The sequence below is a fragment of the Eretmochelys imbricata genome, chromosome 14, assembly GCF_965152235.1.
Source record: "Eretmochelys imbricata isolate rEreImb1 chromosome 14, rEreImb1.hap1, whole genome shotgun sequence".
NCBI lineage: Eukaryota > Metazoa > Chordata > Testudines > Cheloniidae > Eretmochelys > Eretmochelys imbricata.
The window spans coordinates 55,395,913-55,419,496 of record NC_135585.1 but is presented as its reverse complement, the minus strand read 5'-3'; the positions used below and the strand labels follow the sequence as shown (position 1 = coordinate 55,419,496).

At 59.9% G+C, this 23,584-nt stretch overlaps 1 protein-coding gene across 1 annotated transcript in view; it reads left to right on the top strand.

Annotated features, from left to right (window-relative positions):
• The window catches only part of TNXB (tenascin XB), an 86,410-nt gene that overhangs the window by 53,349 nt on the left and 9,477 nt on the right, over nt 1-23,584 (top strand). Inside the window, exons 32-49 of the mRNA XM_077832828.1 lie at nt 791-1,084; nt 1,806-2,099; nt 2,965-3,258; nt 4,339-4,632; nt 5,623-5,910; nt 7,266-7,559; nt 8,548-8,841; nt 9,925-10,218; nt 10,945-10,947; nt 12,617-12,907; nt 13,722-14,009; nt 15,404-15,694; nt 16,658-16,951; nt 18,615-18,908; nt 19,691-19,984; nt 21,033-21,326; nt 21,868-22,155; nt 22,729-23,055. Of these exons, the coding sequence (XP_077688954.1) occupies nt 791-1,084; nt 1,806-2,099; nt 2,965-3,258; nt 4,339-4,632; nt 5,623-5,910; nt 7,266-7,559; nt 8,548-8,841; nt 9,925-10,218; nt 10,945-10,947; nt 12,617-12,907; nt 13,722-14,009; nt 15,404-15,694; nt 16,658-16,951; nt 18,615-18,908; nt 19,691-19,984; nt 21,033-21,326; nt 21,868-22,155; nt 22,729-23,055 (5,010 nt within the window). The remainder of the gene's footprint in view (nt 1-790; nt 1,085-1,805; nt 2,100-2,964; nt 3,259-4,338; nt 4,633-5,622; nt 5,911-7,265; nt 7,560-8,547; nt 8,842-9,924; nt 10,219-10,944; nt 10,948-12,616; nt 12,908-13,721; nt 14,010-15,403; nt 15,695-16,657; nt 16,952-18,614; nt 18,909-19,690; nt 19,985-21,032; nt 21,327-21,867; nt 22,156-22,728; nt 23,056-23,584) is intronic.

Sequence of the window (23,584 nt, the reverse complement as noted above, 5' to 3'; positions counted from 1 at the left end):
GGCGGAGGTGTATGGGGACAGATGGAGGGATGGGGGAAGGGTGGGCGGAGGTGTATGGGGACAGATGGAGGGACGGAGGAAGGGTGGGCGGAGGTGTATGGGGACGGATGGAGGGACGGGGAAGGGTGGGTGGAGGTGTATGGGGACAGATGGAGGGACGGGGAAGGGTGGGCGGAGGTGTATGGGGATGTGTGTGGGGAAGGATGGGTGTTTTGGGGGATTCACCGGTAGTTGTATACGTGTGACTCTGTGACCAGCTGCCGTTGTCAGAAACAAGGCCCGGATGGTTGTGGTGATGAATGCATGGATGGACGGGTAGACGGACGGATGGTATGGTGATGGATGGATGTGTATGGGGATGGAGGAGTTTCTGGGGGTGGATGGGTGTCAATGGGGATCTTTACAGTGATGTTGGTGGGTTTGGTTCACCCCCTTCTCTTTCTCTCTCATTTGTTCTTCCTTCCCCCTCTCTCCTCCCGTCTGAGCTCAGCTCTCACCGAGGTTTGTGCCGGTCGCTCTGGGCCGACCCCTCCATGGGGTGGGATCGCCGCGGTGAACTCGGGAATGTGGGATCCTCTTTATAGACTTTCACCATCCACCTGTCTGCAATTCTACTTCCCAGAAGCAGGATCCGTCTGTGTCCTGGGACTTGTCCCTTGGGATCCCTGCACCCTCCCCCTGCTAATTCTCTCTGCAGATCCCCTTGGCCTAGGAATAACCCAGACCCTGAAGGATCCGGTGAGCCACGCCCACCCCGGCTGCGCTCTTCACCCCCCTCTCTCTGTTCCAGCCGCGGTGCCGCGGGAGGAGGAACCCGCCCCCCAGCCCAGCCTGGGGGAGCTCTCGGCCTCCAACGTCACCCACGACTCCGCCCTGCTCTCCTGGACCGTCCAGGCCGGCGACTTCGACTCCTTCCTCCTCCAGTACAAGGACGCAGAGGGCAAACTCCAGGCGCTGCCCGTGGACGGGGGATCCCGCACGGTCACTGTCGCCAACCTGGCCCCCTCCCGCCGATACAAGTTCAACCTCTACGGCATCTCCGGCCATAAGCGCCTCGGCCCCGTCTCCACCGACGCCGTCACAGGTCAGCGGCTGCCCCCGGGGGTGCCGAGCCCCTTCCCCTCGTACCCCGCTTTGCCCTGCAGCACAGTAATGGTGCTGGCCATCGCAAAGACGTTCTTCTCTTCCATCTTCTCTTCGTGGTCTCTCTCCATTGCACAGGAGCTTGGGGGACCAAGATGCTGCTTCCAGCCCATGTTCCTCTGTCCCGCTTGTCTGAGTCTGCCCCAGTCCCCCTTCCTTGGACTGTCTATGGACCTCTTTATGGGGCCTACACGTGACTGTGTACTCCTCCGTCCATCTCCAGCATGTGGCCACACCTCCATCCATCCATCCCCAGCATCCATCCATCTATCCATCCCCAACATGTACCCACACCTCCATCCATCCCCAGCATCCATCCATCCATCTCCAACTTGTACCCTCACCTGCATCCATCCATCCGTCCATCCCCAGCATCCATCTATCGCTAACTTGTAGCCACACCTCCATCCAACCCCAGCATCCATCCATCCATCCATCTCTCCCATTCAGGATACACTCAGGGTCACCCAGGCCCCCTCTCGAGGTCCCATCTCTCCTTTTTGCTCCCTTTCGACCTCCCCGCTTAACTTTTCACTCCCTGCAGAGTCCCTGGGTAACGGGGCATGAGCCCCAGCATGCCCTGGCCCTGCTCTCTCTGGTTCATTGTCCCCGCTTGGACTCAGCGAGTGGCCATGCCCCTCACCCCCCAATCTCTCTTCCAGCCATGGCGCCGCGGGAGGAGGGAGTCGGGATGCAGCTCCGCCTGGGGGAGCTCTCGGTGGCCAACGCAGCCCACAACTCTCTTGACCTCTCCTGGACCGTGGAGGTGGGGACCTTCGACTCCTTCATCCTCCAGTACCGGGACACAGAGGGCAACCCCCGGGCGCTGCCCGTGGACGGTGCCCTGCGCTCCCTCCACCTCCATGACCTGGCCCCCTCCCGCAGATACAAGTTCAACCTCTACGGCATCTCCGGCCGCAAGCGCCTCGGCCCCGTCTCCACCAACGCCGTCACAGGTCAGCGGCTGCGCCCAGGTGCCTAGGTCTCCTCGGCCTCTCTGGCTCCTCGAGCGTCACGTCTCTCTCCGGAGCCGCTTGTGCCCTTGTCCTTGCTCACAGCACGGGCGTGCACCATGTGTCTGTCTGTGCTGAGAGCCACCCGGCCGCCAGCCCATCCCCAGGGTCCCGGGGCTGCGTCCTCCTCCTCCTCCCACGCTCCATCTATCTCCTGTGCCTAGTTCTCTGCCTCCTTCCACCTTCTCTCTCTTTCTGCCTTCAGCTTCTCCCAATGCCAGGCAACCGGCTCTTTCTTCCTCCTTCTGTCCATCCAATGCCCTTCTTTTATCTCCTTCACTCTCCTGCTTCTACCCTCCGGCTGCTCTGTGCCTTTCTTTCTGCCTCCCCCTTCTTTCTCTCTTTGTCTGTCATCTGTGAGTCCACAGATCCTCCCCTTCTCTCCCCTTTCCATGATCGATCTACTCCTCATTTCTCTTTCTCCTCCACTTTCACTCTCTGTCCGTCTGCGCCATCCAGTTCTCTCCTTTCCTTCCTCTACGCAGTTTAGTCAACGTTCCTTCCCCATCATTCTTCTGTTTCCTCCCTTTCATGCTTTCATTCTCCCCTTCCCGATCTCTCTCGCGCTGTCTCCCCACTTCCCTTGGATTCTTTCCTCTACTTTTCTTCCTCTTTCTTCCTTTGCTGCTTCCCCCCTTTTCTCTCTTCCGTTTCCTCGAACGTTTCCCCTCCTTCCTCATTCATTTTTTCTTTTGGTCGGTTTTGAGTCTATTTTTTTTCTCCACTCTTCTGCTTTCTCTTCCCTCCAATTGTTGCCTTTTATCCCAGACAGTGATCTGCCCCCTTCACCCCCCTCTCTCTGTTCCAGCCGCGGCACCGCGGGAGGAGGAACCCGCCCCCCAGCCCAGCCTGGGGGAGCTCTCGGCCTCCAACGTCACCCACGACTCTGCCCTGCTCTCCTGGACCGTCCAGGCCGGGACCTTCGACTCCTTCGTCCTGCAGTACAAGGACATGGAGGGCAACCCCCAGGCGCTGCCCGTGGATGGGGGATCCCGCACGGTCACTGTTGCCAACCTGGCCCCCTCCCGCCGATACAAGTTCAACCTCTACGGCATCTCCGGCCGCAAGCGCCTTGGCCCCGTCTCCACCGACGCCGTCACAGGTCAGCGGCTGCTCCCGGGGCGCCGGCTCCTTCTCCTTGTATCCTGCTTTGCTTTGCAGTGCGGTGGGGACATTAGCCAGTGCTCCAGGGCCATCTCAGGAAGACACTTCTAAGCCTCAGATGTCCAAGACTGGGCTACTGATCATTCAACAGATGAGAGTGTGGGGGGTGGATGGATGGATGGATAGAGGGGGTGTGTGGATAGATGGATAGAGGGGGTGGATGGATGGTTGGAGGGCTATATTGGGGGATGGATGGACAGCTATATTGGGGGATGGATGGATGGATGGAGGGGGGGTATCAGAGAATTGACGGAATGATAGATGGATGGAGGGGGTGTGCAGATGGATGGATGGAGGAGGCATGTGGAGGGGGTGTGTGGATGGATGGGGGTGTGGATGGATGGACGGCTGTATTGGGGGATGGATGGATGGATGGATGGATGGAGGGGGGGTGTGGATGCATGGAGGGCTGTATCAGAGAACGAAGGGAATGATGGATGGGTCGAAGGATGGATATGTTTGACAAGATGGAAGGATGGGTGTGCGGGGGATGAATAGCTGGTAGGAGGACATGTGGAAAGGGATGGGTAGACACTGGGTATTTATGGAGATGGATGGATATGAATGAAAATGGATGGGGATTGAGGCATGTGTATATGGCTGGATGGGTGTCAATGGGGATCTTTCCATTGACATTGGAGGCTTTGGTTCACCCCCTTCTCTCTCTCACTCACTTGTTCTTCCTTCCCCCTCTCTCCTCCCATCTCAGCTCAGCTCTGCCCGTGGTTTGTGCCGGTCACTCTGGGCCGACCCCTCCATGGGGAGGGATGGCTGCGGGGAACCCAGAGATGTGGGATCCTCTTTGCAGAGATGCCCTGTCCATCTGCCTGTCCCCAGCTCTCCTTCCCAGCAGCAGGATCCGACTGTGTCCTGGGGCTGGTCTGTGGGGCTCCCTGCCCCCTCCCTCCGCTAATCCTCTCTGCCGATCCCCTCTGCCTAGGAATTACCTGGCCCCCAAGGACTCAGTGAGCCTCCCTCTACCCCAGCCGCACCCTTCACCCCCCTCTCTCTGTTCCAGCCGCGGCGCCACGGGAGGAGGAACCCGCCCCCCAGCCCAGCCTGGGGGAGCTCTCGGCCTCCGACGTCACCCACAACTCCACCCTGCTCTCCTGGACCGTCCAGTCCGGGGACTTCGACTCCTTCCTCCTCCAGTACAAGGACGCGAAGGGCAAACCTCAGGCGCTGCCCGTGGACGGGGGATCCCGCACGGTCACCGTCGCCAACCTGGCCCCCTCCCGCCGATACAAGTTCAACCTCTACGGCATCTCCGGCCACAAGCGCCTCGGCCCCGTCTCCACCGACGCCGTCACAGGTCAGCGGCTGGACCCGGGGCGCTGGCTCTGTCCCCTCCCGCCCCCTTTGCTTTGCTGCCCCCTTTGCTTTGCTGCCAGCCGGGACCTTCCTGGGAAGATGCTTCCAAGACTCCAACCTCCGCAACCCGTCTACCGGCCATTCAATGGGTGGAGGAGTTTGGATGGGAATGGAGGGGTGGCTAGACAGCTGGATTGATGTGCATGGAGCAGACTGACTGACTGGAGCCATGTGCTTGGGGTGCATGGATCAATGAGTGAATAGATAGATGGATGGCTGTCTATGGGGAGATGGAGGGATGAATGGACGGATGGAGGGGATGGTCATGGATGGATAGATGGATGAATGGATGTCTATGGGGATTGGTGGGGATGGATAGAGATGAATGGATGGATGGGTAGGTGGATGAATGGATGGATGTGTAGACGGGTGGCTGTCTGTGGGCATGGATGGGGATGAAGGGGATGGTCACGGCTGGACAGATAGATGAATGGGTGTGTATGAGGACGGAGGGATGTTTGGAGAAGTGGTTGGGGCTAGACGGGTATGGGCGTTTCTGGGGCTGGATGGGAGTAAATGGGGATCTTTCCACTGATGGTGGTGGCTTTGGTTCACCCCCTTCTCTTTCTCTGTCATTTGTTCTTCCTTCCCTCTCTCTCCTCCCCTCTCAGCTCAGCTCTTACCATGGTTTGTGCTGGTCACTCTGGGCCGACCCCTCCATGGAGGCGGGATGGCCCCAGGAACCCAGGTGGGAATGTGGGATCCTCCTTGCATACATGCCCCGCTCATCTGTCTGTCCCCAGCTCTCCTTCCCGGAAGCAGGATCCAGCTGTGTCCTGGGGCTGGTCCCTGGGGCTCCCTGCACCCTCTGTCCGCTAATCCTATCCACCGGTCCCCTCTCGTTTGGAATAAAGCAGCCCCCCAAGGACACAGAGAGCCACCACATATCCCGGCTGCACCCTTCACCCCCCTCTCTCTGTTCCAGCCGCAGCACCGCGGGAGGAGGAACCCGCCCCCCAGCCCAGCCTGGGGGAGCTCTCGGCCTCCGATGTCACCCATGACTCCATCCCGCTCTCCTGGACCGTGGAGGAGGGGACCTTCGACTCCTTCCTCCTCCAGTACAAGGACGCGGAGGGCAACCCCCAGGCGCTGCCCGTGGGCGGGGCATCCCGCAGGGTCACCGTCACCAACCTGGCCCCCTCCCGCCGATACAAGTTCAACCTCTACGGCATCTCCGGCCGCAAGCGCCTCGGCCCCGTCTCCACCGACGCCGTCACAGGTCAGTGGCTGCTCCCGGGGCTGCCGGCCCCTTCCCCACCCGCCCCCTTTGCTTTGCTGCCAGCCAGGACCTCCTGGGAAGATGCTTCCAAGTCTCCAACCTCCACAACCCGTCTACCAGCCATTCAACAGATAGAGGACTTTGGATGGGGATGGCTGAGTGGATAGACAGACGGATTGATGTCCATGGAGCAGACTGAACGAATGGATCAATATGTATGGGGTGACTGGATCAATGATTGTATGGATCGATGGATGGCTGTCTATGGGGATGGATGGATGGATGGATAGTGTGGCAAGATGGCTGATGTTTATATGGTGGGTTCTGCGCTTTTCTTGGGGAGGGGCTAAGATGTCACCCCTTGCCCCTGCTCTGGCGGTAGAGGAGGGAAACGGGGGAGGGATCTGTTTTGCTCCTCACTCTAAGCCCCAGCCCCAGCCCCTCTCAGCCCTTGCGGGTTTCTTACCCTCATCCCCCTTAGGTGGGGTTACCCTCGGCCCTTAGACGCCGGGGGGAAGGGAGTCTCCCTGTCCTGCTGGGGCAGGGTCTCCCTTACTTCAGTTCTCAGGTCTTCCAAATCTCTCAACGCTCCTCCAAGCTCCAGTCCTCTCTCCTTCCTCCTCCTCCTCTGACTGCCTGAAGCAGGGGGTTTTATTAGGTTCCTGACAGGGTTTAATTGACCTCAGGTGCTCCAATTAACCTGTAGCCACCCTCCCTTGTCTACAGGGAACCAGGCCTCAATTAGCCTAGGGCTTATATATCTCCCCTCTACCACTCCCCCACTGCTCCCTGGCCCCCCCGTATCACAATAGATAGGTAGATGGATGGCTGTCTAAGGGTATGGATGATGTGGGATGGGGACGGGGATGAATGAATAAATAAATAAATGAATGCGTGTGTATGAGGATGGAGGGATGTTTCGAGGAGTGGTTGGGGATGGATGGGTATCAATGGGGATCTTCCCATTGATGCTGGAGGCTTTGGTTCACCCCCTTCTCTTTCTCTCTCGTTTGTTCTTCCTTCCCCCTCTCTCCTCCCGTCTCAGCTCAGCTCTGCCCATGGTTTGTGCCGGTCACTCTGGGCCAACCCCTCCATGGAGGCGGGATGGCCGCGGAGAATGTGGAAATGTGGGATCCTCTTTGCAGATTTGCCCCGTCCGTCTGTCTGTCCCCAGCTCTCCTTCCCAGCAGCAGGGTCTGGCTGTGTCCTGGGGCCGATACCTGGGGCTCCCTGCACCCTCCCTCTGCTAATCCTCTCTCCAGATCCCCTCTGCCCAGGAATATCGCCGCCCCCAAGGACCTGGCAAACCACCCTGCACCCCAGCCACATCCTTCACCCCCCCCTCTCTGTTCCAGCCGCGGCACCGCGGGAGAAGGAACCCGCCCCCCAGCCCAGCCTGGGGGAGCTCTCGGCCTCCGACGTCACCCACGACTCCATCCTGCTCTCCTGGACCGTCCAGGCTGGGGACTTCGACTCCTTCCTCCTTCAGTACAAGGACGTGAAGGGCAAACCTCAGGCGCTGCCCGTGGATGGGGGATCCCGCACGGTCACCGTCACCAACCTGGCCCCCTCCCGCCGATACAAGTTCAACCTCTACGGCATCTCCGGCCGCAAGCGCCTCGGCCCCATCTCCACCGACGCCGTCACAGGTCAGCGGCTGGACCCGGGGCGCCGGCTCCGTCCCCTCCCGCCCCCTTTGCTTTGCAGTGTGGTGGGGACAACAGCTGCCAGCAGGGACCTTCCTGGGAAGACACGACCTAGACTCCCACCTCCACGTCCCATCGACTGGCCACTCAACAGATGGAAGCATATGGTTTGGTGGATAGACAGACAGGCAGCTGGATCGATGTGTTTGGAGCAGACTGACTGAATGGATCGATGTCTGTGGGGTGCATGGATCAGTGAGTGAATAGACAGATGGATGGCTGTGGGTGGGGATGGATGCATGGATAGATAGATCAATTGAGGGCTGTCTAAGGGTATGGATGGTGTTGGATGGGGATGGTATGGATGGATAAATAGATGAATGGGTGTGTATGAAGATGCAGGGCTGGATGGAGAAGTGTCTGGAGCCGGATGCCTGTCTATGGGGATTGGTGGAGATGGGTGAATGGATGGATGTGTAGATGGGTGGCTGTCTAGGGGCATAGATGGGGATGGAGGGGATGGTCATGGATGGACAGATAGATGAATGGGTGCATATGAAGTTGGAGGGATGGAGGCGTGTGTATGGGGCTGGATGGGTGTCAATCGGGATCTTTCCATTGATGTTGGTGACTTTGGTTCACCCCCTTCTCTTTCTCCCTCATTTGTTCTTCCTTCCCCCCTCTCCTCCCATCTGAGCTCAGCTCTGCCCATGGTTTGTGCTGGTCACTCTGGGCCAACCCCTCCACAGAGGTGTGATGGCTGCGGGGAAAGTGGGATCCTCTTTGCAGACATGCCCCGTCTGTCTGTCCCCAGCTCTCCTTCCCAACAGGAAGATCCGGCTGTGTCCTGGGGCCGGTCTCTGGTGCTCCCTGCACCCTCCCCCCGCTAATCCTCTCTACAGATCCCCTTTGGCTAGGAATTACCCGGCCCCACCAAGGACTTAGCGAGCTGCCCTCCCCACCGCCCTTCACCCCCCTCTCTCTGTTCCAGACGTGGCACCGCGGGAGGAGGAACCCGCCCCCCAGCCCAGCCTGGGGGAGCTCTCGGCCTCCGACATCACCCATGACTCCGCCCTGCTCTCCTGGACCGTGGAGGAGGGGACCTTCGACTCCTTCCTCCTCCAGTACAAGGACGCGGAGGGCAAACCCCAGGCACTGCCCGTGGATGGAGAATCTCGCACGGTCACTGTTGCCAACCTGGCCCCCTCCCGCCGTTACAAGTTCAACCTCTACGGCATCTCCGGCCGCAAGCGCCTCGGCCCCGTCTCCACCGACACCGTCACAGGTCAGCGGCTGCTCTGGGGGCGCCGGCTCCATCCTCTCCGGCCCCCTTTGCTTTGCAGCATGGTGGGGACAAGAGCTGCCATTTGGGACCTTCCTGAGAAGATGCTTCCCAGACTCCAACCTCCACAACTCGTCTACCGGCCATTCAATGGGTGGAGGAGTTTGGATGGGGATAGATGGGTGGATAGACAGACAGATGGATCAAAGTGCATGGAGCAGACTGAATTTATGGATCGATGTGTATGGGATGCATGGATAAATGAATAGATGGATGACTGTGTGTGGGGATGGGTGAGGATGGATGGATGGGGATGGATGGAGATGGATGGATGAGGATGGGGATGGATGGATAGGTAGATGGAACGATGGTTTTCTAAGGGTATAGATGGTGTTGGATGGTGAAGGTGATGGATGGATAAATAGATAAATTAGTGTGTATGAGGGTGGAGAGATGGATAGAGGCACGTCGGGGGCTGGATGGCTGTCTATGAGGATTAATGTAGATGGATGGATGGATGAATAGCTGGATGGATGAATGGATGGATGGATAGGTAGATGAATGGCTGTCTATGGGTATAGATGGGGATGGTCACGGATGGACAGATAGATGAATGGTTGTATATGAGGATGGATGCATGGAGGGAGGAGTGTCTGGGGCTGGATAGGTGTGACTGGGGATCTTTCCATTGACGTTGGTGGTTTTGGTTCACCCCCTTCTCTTTCTCTCTCATTTCTTCTTCCTTCCCCCTCTCTCCTCCCATCTCAGCTCAGCTGTCACTGAGGTTTGTGCCGGTCGCTCTGGGCCCACCCCTCGCGGGAAGCGGGATGGCCTTGGGGAACCTGGGAATGTGGGATCCTCCTTGCAGACATGCCACATCTGTCTGTCTGTCTGTGTGTCCCCAGCTCTCCTTCCTGGAAGCAGGATCCAGCTGTGTCCTGGGGCCAGTCGCGGGGCTCCCTGAAATCTCCCACCGCTAATCCTCTCTTCAGGTCCCATCTTGCTTGGAATAACCCAGCACCCCAAGGACCCAGCGAGCTGCCCCCTACCCTGGCCGCACCCTTCACCCCCCTCTCTCTGTTCCAGCCGCGGCGCCGTGGGAGGAGGAACCCGCCCCCCAGCCCAGCCTGGGGGAGCTCTCGGCCTCCGACGTCACCCACGACTCCGCCCTGCTCTCCTGGACCGTGGAGGAGGGGACCTTCGACTCCTTCCTCCTCCAGTACAAGGACGCGGAGGGCAACCCCCAGGCGCTGCCCGTGGACGGGGGATCCCGCTCGGTCACTGTCGCCAACCTGGCCCCCTCCCGCCGATACAAGTTCAACCTCTACGGCATCTCCGGCCGCAAGCGCCTCGGCCCCGTCTCCACCGACGCCGTCACAGGTCAGCGGCTGCTCACGGGGCTGCCGGCTCCGTCCCCTCCCACCCCCTTTGCTTTGCAGTGTCAGGGACGCCGTCCACTGGGCCAGGACCTTCCTAGGAAGATACTTTCCAGACTCCACCTCCATGACCCAGTTATTAGCCATCCATGGATGGAGAGGGGGTCGTGGGGGGAAGAATAGGGGGGCGGGTGGACGGATAGAGAGGGGGTTGTGGGGGGAAGAATGGGGGGTCGGGTGGATGGATAGAGATGCCAGTTAATATGTATGGGAAGGATGGATGCAGAGTTGGGTTGGTTTGCGTTGGATGTGTATGGGGAAGGATCTACAGGTGTCCCCAGGGATGGACGGATGGGTGTGTGTGGGGATGGGGGGATGTTGGGAGGGGTGGATGGAGGAGTGTGTGGGGATGGATAGGTGTCAGTGGGGATCTTTCTACTGGTGTTAGTGGCTTTGGGTCACCCCCTTTCTTTCCGGGAATATGGCGAGGTGTGTGCTCCCTGAGTGGCGAGCCAGGTAATCACCATGTGTGACGTTCCTCAGGGTGCAGCCTGGACCCCTGGATTCCCTTCAGCCACCAGCCTGGGCTGCCTTTTACACTGCTTTGCAGTGAACAACCACTAGCGTGTAAAGTCACTCCCAGCTGAATGCAAGACTGCTGTGCCCAGCCACCCGTGAATAGATACAGGGTGACACCCGCGTGTCCCTCCATCCCAGCCTTGCCCCCCAGAATGTGCGTCTCGTGCCATTCTATAATCCACGGGGCGGTACAAGCTCAGCCATCATCCGTCGTTGCACCAGCCCCATTGACCTGGGTAGGGAGTTTCCCAAACACTTCAGGCAAACACGCTGGTTTAGACAAAACAATAAAACAAGTTTATTAACTAGATTTCAGGTGATTAGAAAGGGTAGCGCATAAGAGTCAGAACTGGTTACAAAAGAAATAAAGAAATAAATACGCAAGCTAATTCCTCAACGTTGCCAAGCTCAATAGGATTTGAAGTAACTGGTTTTCTCGCCACACCAGATGCCGCAGCCAGTTCACAGGTAGAATTCCCTTTCAGACTGGGACCAGTCCCCTTTGTTCAGTGTGCTTCAGGTGTGCGTTGATGTGATGAGCAGAGAGCTGTAAGGTGGAGAGGCTAGGGACATTTCCCTCCCTTCTTATGTGCCCGTCCTTTGTGCTGGAAAGATCTTTGCTGGGTCATGGGGGCCGGCAGTTCCATTACCTATGTGAGCTCCAAACTATCCTTCATTTGAATTGTAAATTTCTTTTTTACACCTCTCCCCTTGCTGGAGAATGTCCGATTAAGTAAGTGACAGCCCCCTTGACTGTGTTGATGCCTGTCTGGGGTTGCCAGTGTGTCTTTGGCTCTGAAAAATGGGTTTGTTGGCATTACCCAGAACTGCAACATGTTTCAATAACAATCATGCATAGCTTTACACACAGTGCTGTTATACACAGCTTAACAGGACAATGATGTCCAGCAGATTATGAGTTTTCAAATGATATCTCACAAGGCATCCTTTGTACAAAATATATCGTAACTGTATAAAGGTGTGAACATGGGGTACAGGGTGTCACAAGAGGGTTACTAACCTCAGCTGGCTCTTTATTCAGGCAGCTCACGGCTAAACGTCCCAGCCCTGTGCTTGCAGACTGATGTCCCGGCATCCCCGCCACACCATTCCCTCCTGCAACCGGTCTGCACCTGCCAGGTTCCAGGCAGGGTTACTGGATGATAAGGCCAGAAGGGACCGGGCTGATTGTCCCGTCTGACCCTTGTACACCACAGGCCGGAGAATGTCCCCCAGTTCCCTCCGTACTGAGCCCAGACACTGGGGCTTGGCTAACGCGTGTCCCAGCGAGGCAGCCGGGTTGGGTCTGCAGCTGTGCGGAGGTGGAGAGGACATGGCTTCCCAGGGGAGAGCAATTCCCCACACTGGGGAGCGTGGGCCCAATTTCTGAGTGGGGTTCGTCTGCGTTTGCGTCCAGCCCCTGGGTCATGTTCTGCGCGTCTCTGCTGGGTTACAGAGCCTGGCGGAGCCTGGGGGGTTGTCGCGGCTTTTCTCCCCGAGGGGTCACAATTTGAGGCAACCCTCAGTCGTCTCTCCAAGGGGCTGAACAGCCTGAGCTCTCTGACCGTGGGGGCTGGGGGCCCTTTGGGTTCACGCGCTAGGAGATGTGTCAGCCCAGAGCACCTCAGACCAGCCCGCAGGACGTCTGGGTGGGACGGGATGGGGGTCTTCCCCAATGCTTTGCATCCACAGGCTGTTCCCATCAGTCCCGGTGCCCCCCGACCCCATCACCCAGCTCTCCCTGATGCTTCTGCCCCCTATTTCCCCTCTGCGGCGAGTCCCCAAGGAATCGTTCATCGAATCCGCACCCAACTTTGTTCCAGCTGCGGGGCCACGGGAGGAGGAACCCGCCCTCCAGCCCAGCCTGGGGGAGCTCTCAGCCTCCAACGTCACCCACGACTCTGCCCTGCTCTCCTGGACCGTGGAGGGGACCTTCGACTCCTTCCTCCTCCAGTACAAGGACGCGGAGGGCAAACCCCAGGCGCTGCCCGTGGACGGGGGATCCCGCTCGGTCACCGTCGCCAACCTGGCCCTCTCCCGCCGATACAAGTTCAACCTCTACGGCGTCTCCGGTCGCAAGCGCCTCGGCCCCGTCTCCACCGACACCGTCACAGGTCAGCGGCTGCTCCGGGGGCGCCGGCTCCTTCCCTCCCGCCCCCTTTGCTTTCCAGGGTCGGGGCGCCGGCCACTGGGACAGGACCTTCTAAGGAAGACACTTGTGAGCCTCAGGCATCTACGACCCTGGCTGCCGACCCTTCAGCAGATAGAGAGTGGGGTGTGTGCGGATGGATGGATAGAGGGGCGTCTCCAGGAATGGAAGAAATGATTCATAGATAGATGGATGGGTGTGTTTGAAAGGATGGCGGGACGAATGGCTGCATAGAAGGATGTGTGTGAATGGATGGATGGACCTTGGGCCTTCATGGGAACGGATGGATGGGAAGGGAATGGCTGGCTGGGTAGATGGGTATGTATGGGGATGGAAGGATGGAGGAGTATCTAGGTCCGCATGGGTGTCAATGGGGATTTTTCCATTGATGTTGGAGGCTTTGGTTCACCCTCTTCTCTTTCTCTCTCATTTGTTCTTCCTTCCCCTTCTCTCCTCCTGTCTCAACTCAGCTCTCACCGAAGTTTGCGCCGGTTGCCCTGGGCCGACCCCTCCATGGAGGCGGGATGACTGCGGGAAACTCAGGAATGTGGGATCCTCTTTGCAGACATGCCCCGTCCGTCTGTCCCCAGCTCTCCTTCCCAGCAGCAGGATCCGTCACTGTCCAGGGGAGGGGCCCTAGGGCTCCCTGCACCCTCCCCTCACTAATTGTCTCTGCAGATCCCCTCTCACTGGGAATAACCTGGCTTCCCAAGGATCCAGTGAGCCGCCCCCTGACCCTGGCCACACCCTTCACCCCCCTCTCTCTGTTCCCACCACAGCACCACGGGAAGAGGAACCTGCCCCCCAGCCCAGCCTGGGGGAGCTCTCTGCCTCCGACGTCACCCACGACTCCGCCCTGATCTCCTGGACCGTGGAGGAGGGGACCTTTGACTCCTTCCTCCTCCAGTACAAGGACGCGGAGGGCAAACCCCAGGCGCTGCCCGTGGACGGGGGATCCCGCTCGGTCACCGTCGCCAACCTGGCCCCCTCCCGCCGATACAAGTTCAACCTCTACGGCATCTCTGGCCGCAAGCGCCTCGGCCCCGTCTCCACCGATGCCGTCACAGGTCAGCGGCTGCTTTGGGGGTGCCGCCCCCTTCCCCTCCTGCCCCCTTTGCTTTGCAGTGTGTGGGGACAGCAGCTGCCAGTGGGGACCTTCCTGGGAAGACACGTCCCAGACTCCAACCTCCACAACCCGCCTACCGGCCATTCAATGGGTGGAGGAGTGTGGATGGAGGTGAATGGGTGGATTGACAGACAGACAGATAGATCAGTGTGTATGAAGCAGACTGAATTAATAGATAGATGACTATGGGGTTGATGATTGAATGAATGAATGAATGAATGAATGAATGAATGAATGAATGAAAAGATACATGGATGGCTGTTTATAGGGATCAGTGGGGATGGATGGATGGGGAAGGTCGTGAATGGATAGATGGATGAATGTGTATGGGGAGGGAGGGAGGGATGGATGGATGGATGGATGGCTGAGCAGATGGATGGATGTCTACTGGTAAGGATGGGAATGGATGGATTGATGGTCATGGATTGATAGATGAAGGGATGTGGATGGGGATGGATGGATAAGGAGATGGATGGATGGGGATGGATGGATGGATGGATGGATGTGGATGGGGTTGGATGAGGATGGAGCTGATGGATAGATGAATGGATGGAGGGGATGGATGTGGATGGGGATGGATAGGGATGGAGCAGCTGGATAGATGAATGGCTGCGTATGGGGAGGGATGGATAAGGAGATGAATGGATGCATATGGAGATGGATGGATGGAGATGGATTGATGAATGGGGATGGAATGGATGGATAGATGAATGGATGCATATGGGGATGGATGGAGTTTACGGAACTGGATGGGTGTTTTGGGGGATTCACAGCAGAGGTGTGCGTGTCTGGGTAACCCTTCTGCAGGGGGCAGCTACAAGGGCTATGCTGGGTAAGGTCATGGATGCCAGGATAGATGGATGTGACTAGCCATGGGTGATGGATGGATGGGGGAGCGTATGAAGATGGTATGGTCATTTCTGGGGCTGGATAGGTGTCAGTGAGAGTTTCCATTGGTGTTGGTGGCTTTGATCCACCCCCTTCTCTTTCTCTCTCACTTGTTCTTGCTTCCCCCTCTCTCCTCCCATCTCAGCTCAGCTGTCACCAAGGTTTCTGCTGGTTGCTCTGGGCTAACCGCTCCATGGAGGCGGGATGGCCGTGGGGAGCCCAGGAATGTGGGATCCTCTTTCCAGATATGCCCCGTCCATCTGTCCCCAGCTCTCCTTCCCAGAACGAGGATCCGGCTGTGTCCTGGGGCCGGTCTCTGGTGCTCCCTGCACCCTCCCCCAACCAATCCTCCCTACAGATCCCCTTTGACTAGGAATTACCCGGCCCCACCAAGGACCTAGCAAGCTGCCCTGCCCGCCGTCCTTCACCCCCCTCCCTCTCTTCCAGCCGCGGCGCTGCGGGAGGAGGAACCTGCCCCCCAACCCAGCCTGGGGGAGCTCTCGGCCTCCGACGTCACCCACGACTCCGCCCTGCTCTCCTGGACCGTGGAGGGGACCTTTGACTCTTTCCTCCTCCAGTACAAGGACGCGGAGGGCAAACCCCAGGCACTGCCCACCGACGGGGCATCCCGCAGGGTCACCATCACCAACCTGGCCCCCTCCCGCCGATACAAGTTCAACCTCTACGGCATCTCTGGCCGCAAGCGCCTCGGCCCCGTCTCCACCGACACCGTCACAGGTCAGCAGCTGGACCCGGGGTACCAGCCCCTTTCCCACCCCCTTTGCTTTGCAGTGTCAGAAACGCTGACCACTGGGCCAGGACCTTCCCAGGAAGACACTTCCAATCCTCCAGCCTCCATAAGCAGATTGCCGGCCACTCAATGGGTAGAGAGAGGAGTGTGGATGGGAATGGATGGATAGATGGATAGACAGACAGCTGGATCAATGTGTCTTGGGCAGGTTAATTGAACGGATTGATTTGTATGGGGATGGATGGATGGATGGATGGATGGAGACGATGGTAATGAATGGATAGAGGAATGGACATATATGGGGGTGGACGGATAGACGGTAGGGTGGATGGATTTGTGTGGGGATGGATGGAAGGGTGGACATACAGACAGTAGGGTGGGTGGATGTGTGTGGGGGTGGATGGGTATTTTGGGGGATTCATGGGTAGATGTGTGGCCAGGTGGCATTGTGAGCAATGGGACACGGTGAGTATGATGATAGATGCGAGGCTGGATGGGTGTATGATATGGTGATCGATGGCTTTATAGGTTTGAGTTGGGCTGGATGAGTGTCCGTGAGGATCTTTCCATTGACGGACGCTTTGGTTCACCCCCTTCTCTCTTGCTGTCATTTCTTCTTCCTTCCCCCTCTCTCCTCCCATCTCAGCTCAGCTCTCACCGAGTTTTGTGCCGGTCGCTCTGGGCCGACCCCTCCACGGAGGCGGGATGGCCGCGGGGAACCTTGGAATGCAGGACTCTCTTTGGAGACATGCCCCGTGCGTCTGTCTGTCCCCAGGTCTCCTTCCCAGCAGCAGGATCCGCTGTGTCCTGGGGCCGGTCCCTGGGGCTCCCTGCCCCCTCCCCTGCTAATTCTCTCTGCTGATCCCCTGTGGCTGGCAATAACCGGCTCCCCAAGGACCCGGCAAGTGCTCCTGCTGGCCATGCCCTTCACCCCCCTCTCTCTGTTCCAGCCACGGTGCCGCGGGAGGAGGAACCCGCCCCCCAGCCCAGCCTGGGGGAGCTCTCGGCCTCCAACGTCACCCACGACTCCGCCCTGCTCTCCTGGACCGTCCAAGCCGGGACCTTCGACTCCTTCCTCCTTCAGTACAAGGACGCGGAGGGCAAACCCCAGGCGCTGCCCGTGGACGGGGGATCCCGCACGGTCACCGTCACCAACCTGGCCCCCTCCCGCCGATACAAGTTCAACCTGTACGGCATCTCCGGCCGCAAGCACCTCGGCCCCGTCTCCACCGACGCCGTCACAGGTCAGCGGCTGGACCCGGGGTGCCAACCCCGTTCCCTCCTGCCCCCTTTGCTTTGCAGCGCGGTGGGGACAAGAGCTGGCGTTTGGGACCTTCCTGGGAAGAGGCTTCGCTGACTCCAACCTCCACAACCCTCCTCCCGGCCATTCAGTGGGTGGAGGAGTGTGGATGGATGGACAGAGGGATCGATGTGTGTGGGGCTGATGGAGTGAATGCGTCACTGTGTACGGGCTGGTGTCACGGACTCCCAGGTCGTGCCCACTCTTGGCCCTGTGTGGTCCGTGGGGGGAACCCCCTTCAGTGAGACAGCCCTTCTCGGGGGTCCACTCTCTCTCGGGGGTCCAGCCCCTCCACCTCCTGGTACCGCACCTCTCTGAGCCTTAGCACCCCTGTCTCTGCTGTGGGACCCCTCAGGGAGTCCCATCGCTCTGGCCCCTGGGCCTCCACCCCCCCCCCAAAGGGGATGATGCCCCCCTGTTCTCTAGACCGGAGCAACTCTCAGCCAGCGTAAAACAGGAGGGGTTATTGAGCATCTGAACCCAGCACAGGAAACTCTCCGGCCTCAGGCCTGGCCTGCCTCAGCCCAGCGCATCCCAGTCTCCCCTGCATCTGGGGGGGCTCTGCCTGCTCCCCCTCTCCAGCCCAGAGCCCCCCTGCTTCCCAGCTGGGCAGCTGATATCACTGGCCCCCACAGCTCCTCCCCTGTCCTTTGTCCTCTGTCCTCCATCCCAGGTAAACAGGAGGCTGGGGCCCTCTCTCCTCCGTCCTTTGTTCCCTCTGGCTGGAACCGGCTGGTCAGGTCACCGGGGTCTCTCCGCAGCCCACTGTCCTCCCACTGGCCAGAACCGGCTGATGGCCAAGCTGGGGTGGGCGTCTTGGTCACCAGTTGTTGGGGTTCCCCATCTCCAGGCCATTGTCTGGGGGTCCCGGCTGCTAGGCGAGGTCACACCTGGTCCTCGGCAACAACAACCCCCTCCCACCGCCTTGTTAACCATGCAGCACACAGGGAAACTGAGGCACGCACACGCTATTCATGTAAAACACGACAAACATCCCCAAGTTCGTCACAGGTGCACGGATGAATGAATGAATGAATGGAGAGCTGTACAGCTCTCTGTGGAGACTGGTGGGGATGGATGGATAGATCGGTAGATGGATGGATGTCTACGAGGATGGATGGATAGGTAGGTGGATGGATTTGGATGGGGATGGATGGATGGGGGAGCATATGCAGATGGTGGTACGGAGTTTCTGGGGATGGATGGGTGTCAGCGGGGATCTTTCCACTGATGTTGGAGGCTTTAGTTCATCCCCTTCTCTTTCTCTCTCGTTTGTTCTTCATTCCGTCTCAGCTCATCGCTCACCGAGGTTTCTGCCGGTTGCTCTGGGCCGACCCCTCCATGGAGGCGGGATGGCCACAGGAACCCAGATGGGAATGTGGGATCCTCTTTGCAGACATGCCCCGTCCATCCGTCTCTCCCCAGCTCTCCTTCCCAGCAGCAGGATCCGTCACTGTCCTGGGGCTGGTCTCTGGGGCACCCTGCACCCTCCCCACACCAATCCTCTCTGCTGAACCCCTCTAGCTGGCAATAACAAGGCCCCCTAAGGTCCCAGTGGGCCACCCTCCACCCTGGCTTCCCCCTTCACCCCCCTCTCTCTGTTCCAGCCACGGCACCGCGGGAGGAGGAACCCGCCCCCCAGCCCAGCCTGGGGGAGCTCTCAGCCTCCAACGTCACCCACGACTCCGCCCTGCTCTCCTGGACCGTCCAGGCCGGCGACTTCGACTCCTTCCTCCTCCAGTACAAGGACGCGGAGGGCAACCCCCAGGCGCTGCCCGTGGATGGGGGGTCCCGCACGGTCACCGTCGCCCACCTGGCCCCCTCCCGCCGATACAAGTTCAACCTCTACGGCATCTCCGGCCGCAAGCGCCTCGGCCCCGTCTCCACCGACACCGTCACAGGTCAGCGGCTGCTCCGGGGGCTGCCGGCTCCGTCCCCTCCCACCCCCTTTGCTTTGCAGTGTGGTGGGGACAAGAGCTGCCAGCCGGGACTTTCCTGGAAAGACCCTTCCCAGACTCCAACCTCCACAATCCGCCTACCAGCCATTCAATGTGTGGAGGAGTTTGGGAATGGAGGGGTGTCTAGACAGCTGGATCGATGTGCATGGAGAAGACTGACTGACTGGATCGATGTGCATGGATCAGTGAGTGAATAGATAGATGGATGGCTGTCGATCGGGATTGGTGGGGATGGATGGATGTGTAGATGGGTGGCTCTCTATGGGCATGGATGGGGATGGAGGGATAGTCAGGGATGGACAGATAGATGAATGGGTGCGTATGAGGATGGAGGGATGTTTGGAGGAGTGGTTGGGGCTGGATGGGTGTCATTGGGGATCTTTCCATTGATGCTGGAGGCTTTGGTTCACCCCCTTCTCTTTCTCTCTCATTTGTTCTTCCTTCCCCCCTCTCCTTCCGTCTGAGCTCCATGGAGGCGGGGTGGCCGCAGGCAACTGCGGAATGCGGGATCCTCTTTGCAGACATGCCCCATCCGTCTGTCTCTCCCCAGCTCTCCTTCCCAGCAGCAGGACCCGGCTGTGTCCTGGGGCTGGTCCCTGAGGCTCCCTGCACCCTCCCCCCGCTAATCCTCTCTGCAGATCCCCTTTGGCTAGGAATTACCCGCCCCCCCAAGGACCCGGCAACCCACCCCAGCCTCCCACTTCACCCCCCTCTCTCTGTTCCAGCCGCGGTGCCACGGGAGGAGGAACCTGCCCCCCAGCCCAGCCTGGGGGAGCTCTCGGCCTCCAATGTCACCCACGACTCCGCCCTGCTCTCCTGGACCGTCCAGTCCGGGGACTTCGACTCCTTCCTCCTCCAGTACAAGGACGCGGAGGGCAAACCCCAGGCGCTGCCCGTGGACGGGGGATCCCGCACGGTCACTGTCGCCAACCTGGCCCCCTCCCGCCGATACAAGTTCAACCTCTACGGCATCTCTGGCCGCAAGCGCCTCGGCCCCGTCTCCACCGACACCGTCACAGGTCAGCGGCTGCTCCCGGGGGTGCCGGCTCCGTCCCCTCCCACCCCCTTTGCTTTGCAGTGGGTGGGGACGGCAGCTGCCAGCCGCTTCCCGGACTCCAACCTCCACCCCCCGTCTACTGGCCATTCAACAGATAGAGGAGTTTGGATGGGGATGGATGGGTGGATAGACAGACAGACAGATGGATCAATGTGCATGGATGAATGAATAGATAGATGGATGTCTGTGTATGGAAATCGAGGAGGAGAGATGGATGGATGGAGGGGATCTCATGGATGGATAGACTGATTAAGGTTCTGTATGGGGATGAATGGATGGAGGGAGGGGATGGTCATCGATGGATAGATAGACGAATGCATGTCTAAGGGAAGAGATGGCAGGAGAGATGGAGAGATGAATGGATGTGTATGGGGATGGATGGCTAAGGGGATGGATGGATGTGGATGGGGATGGATGGAGTTTATGGATGGGTGTTTTGGGGGATTCACGGCAGAGGTGTGCGTGTCTGGGTAACCCCTCTGCAGGGGGCAGGTACAAGGGCTATGGTGGGTAAGGTTGTGGGTGCCTGGATAGATGGATGTGACTGGCCATGGATGGGTGGTTGGAGGGGAGCGTATGAAGATGGTGATATGGGCGTGTATGGGGCTGGATGGGTGTCAATGAGGATTTTTCCATTGATGCTGGAGGCTTTAGTTCACCCCCTTCTCTTTCTCTCTCACTTGTTCTTCTTTCCCCCTCTCTCCTCCCATCTCAGCTCAGCTCTCACCGAGGTTTGGGCCGACCCCTCCACGGAGGCGGGGTGGCCGCGGGGAACCCAGGAATGCGGGATCCTCTTTGCAGACATGCCCCGTGCGTCTGTCTCTCCCCAGCTCTCCTACCCAGCAGAAGGATCCGGCTGTGTCCTGGGGCCGGTCCCTGGGGCTCCCTGCACCCTCCCTCTGCTAATCCTCCCTGTTGATCCCCTCTGGCTAGGAATTACCCGCCCCCAAGGACCCGGCAAACTGCCCCCAAACCCAGCTGCACCCTTCACCCCCCTCTCTCTGTTCCAGCCGCGGCACCGTGGGAGGAGGAACCCGCCCCCCAGCCCAGCCTGGGGGAGCTCTCGGCCTCCGACGTCACCCATGACTCCGCCCTGCTCTCCTGGACCGTCCAGGCCGGCGACTTCGACTCCTTCCTCCTCCAGTACAAGGACGCGGAGGGCAAACCCCAGGCGCTGCCCGTGGACGGGGGATCCCGCACGGTCACCGTCGCCCACCTGGCCCCCTCCCGCCGATACAAGTTCAACCTCTACGGCATCTCCGGCCGCAAGCGCCTCGGCCCCGTCTCCACCGACACCGTCACAGGTCAGCGGCTGCCGGGAGGAGGTTCCCAGCCAGCGCCTGCCTCCTTCCTTCTCCCCCTGCAGGGTCTTTCCCAGGACCCACCTTCACTGATTTGCTTTTCCCCTGCCTTCCCACTCTCCCACCTCGCCTGTCCCTGCGCGGCGTTTCCTCCTCTGGGATCCTTCCCTCCTTGTCTCCCTTTGCCCCTTTCTTCTCTTGGGCATTTTTTCACTCCTCCTCTCTTCCCACCACCCCTCCGGCTGTCCCCTCCTCCACCAGGGCCCCTTCCACGTTCCTTCGCTCCCAACCACCCTCTTCCACATCCCTTTGCTTGGTGCAGTCATGGCACCAGAGGCCACATCCAAGGGGTCTTGCCTCTGTCAGTCACTTTGCTCCCCTATTTCCACCCCACAGAGGGGCCACTTGCCCCGGACATCAGAGGTGACACTGCCTGAGTTTGCAGAGAGCCTGATCCCATCGCTCCGCAGTGGGGGAAGCTGCCTCTGTTTGCCCCACAGGCTGTTACCTCACCCTTAACCCTCCCACTCTGCTCCAACCACAGCGCCGCGGGAGGAGGGAGCCGGGATACGGCTCCGCCTGGGGCAGCTCTCGGCCTCCGACATCACCCATAACTCCCTCGATCTGTCCTGGACTGTGGAGGAAGGGACCTTCGACTCCTTCATCCTCCAGTACAGGGACGCGGACAGCAACCCCCAGGTGCTGCCCGTGGACGGGGGGTCCCGCACGGTCACCGTCGCCCACCTGGCCCCCTCCCGCCGATACAAGTTCAACCTCTACGGCATCTCCGGCCGCAAGCGCCTCGGCCCCGTCTCCACCGACGCCGTCACAGGTCAGCTCTCAGCTCTCTCCTCCCACCTTCCCCCCCCGGCAGGTGCACGATGGGATAGAATCGCCCCCTTCTCTACGTCCCTGTGCCTCGTGGGGCAGGGGGAGGTGCTTTGAGTCGGGAAAATGCCGACTCGCCTCTCGAAGCGCTGGCAAGGAAACAGGCTCGTACGGAGTCTTGGGCTCGGCGAAGGGACCTGGGACCCCTGGTCTGGGCCGCGTAGCCCTGGCCCTCGCCCCGGCCTGTGTTCGCGCTGGGCAGAACCAGCAGCGAGCTCGTCCAGAAACAGCCCGTGTGGGTTTCACGAGAGCCAGGGACGGAGAGTCCGGCCTGGCCCGTGGGGATTGTCTGGCTGGCTAATTCCCCTCCCTGCTCTGTGCCGCCGGCCGCAATCGGCTCTGATCCACCCTCCTGCCCGCGCCACGGCCCGGGGCCGGCTGGGTCTGGCGCGTCCCAGCAGCAGTCAGGCCACCTGCAAAGAGACTGGCCTCTCGGCCGCTTGCCAAAGTTTTGCAGCTTTCATCCCGATCCCAAACGGGTGGAGTCTGGAGACGTGGGGTCTGGGCCGGGTCTGAGCTGCTCCCCTCTCCCCAGGCCGGCAGGAGGAGGAAGACGAGGAGGAGGAGGAGGAAGGTGCCTCGCAGCCCAAGCTGGGGGAGCTCTCGACCTCCGAGGTCACCAAAGACTCCGTCCGCCTCTCCTGGACCGTCCAGGCCGGGGCCTTCGACTCCTTCCTCCTCCAGTACCGGGACGGGGAGGGCAAACCCCAGGCGCTGCCCACGGACGGGGCGTCCCGCACGCTCGTCGTGTCCGACCTGCTCCCCTCCCGCAAGTACAAGTTCAACCTCTACGGCGTCTCCGGCCCTAAGCGCCTCGGACCCGTCTCCACCGACGCCGTCACAGGTCAGCGAGCCGGGGGGCCGGCCGGCCAGGGCCCCTCGACATCTACCAGCCCCCTTCCTTCCGCAGGTCTTCCCTCCGTGGCCCAGCTGGGACCCCGGACTCCTGGGTTCTCTCCCAGCTCTGGGAGGGGAGTGGGGTGTGGTGGGTTAGAGCAGGGGGGCTGGAAGCCAGGACTCCTGGGTTCTCTCCCAGCTCTGCCTCTGACCTTCCGGGTGACCATGCAAAAAGCCCCATAACTGCCCCTTGCCTCAGTTTCCCCACCTGTAACACGGGGCTAACGATCCCATTGCGCCACTGACAAGCTGTGGGGACAGGCCCTTCCTCTTCTGGGCCTAACCCCTGCTCCTGACCCCCCATTCCTGTCCTCCCTCCGTCGCCCCCCGCCCCTCCCGGCAGTTAACCCTTTCCACTCTGCACCGGAGCCCCATGGGACAAAAGTAACTAACCTGCTCCCAGGGCTCCTGGCCAGGTGCATGATGGGATAGAGTTAACCCCTTCTTGCCTGGCCCCAGCCCCCCCCCCCCCGTGC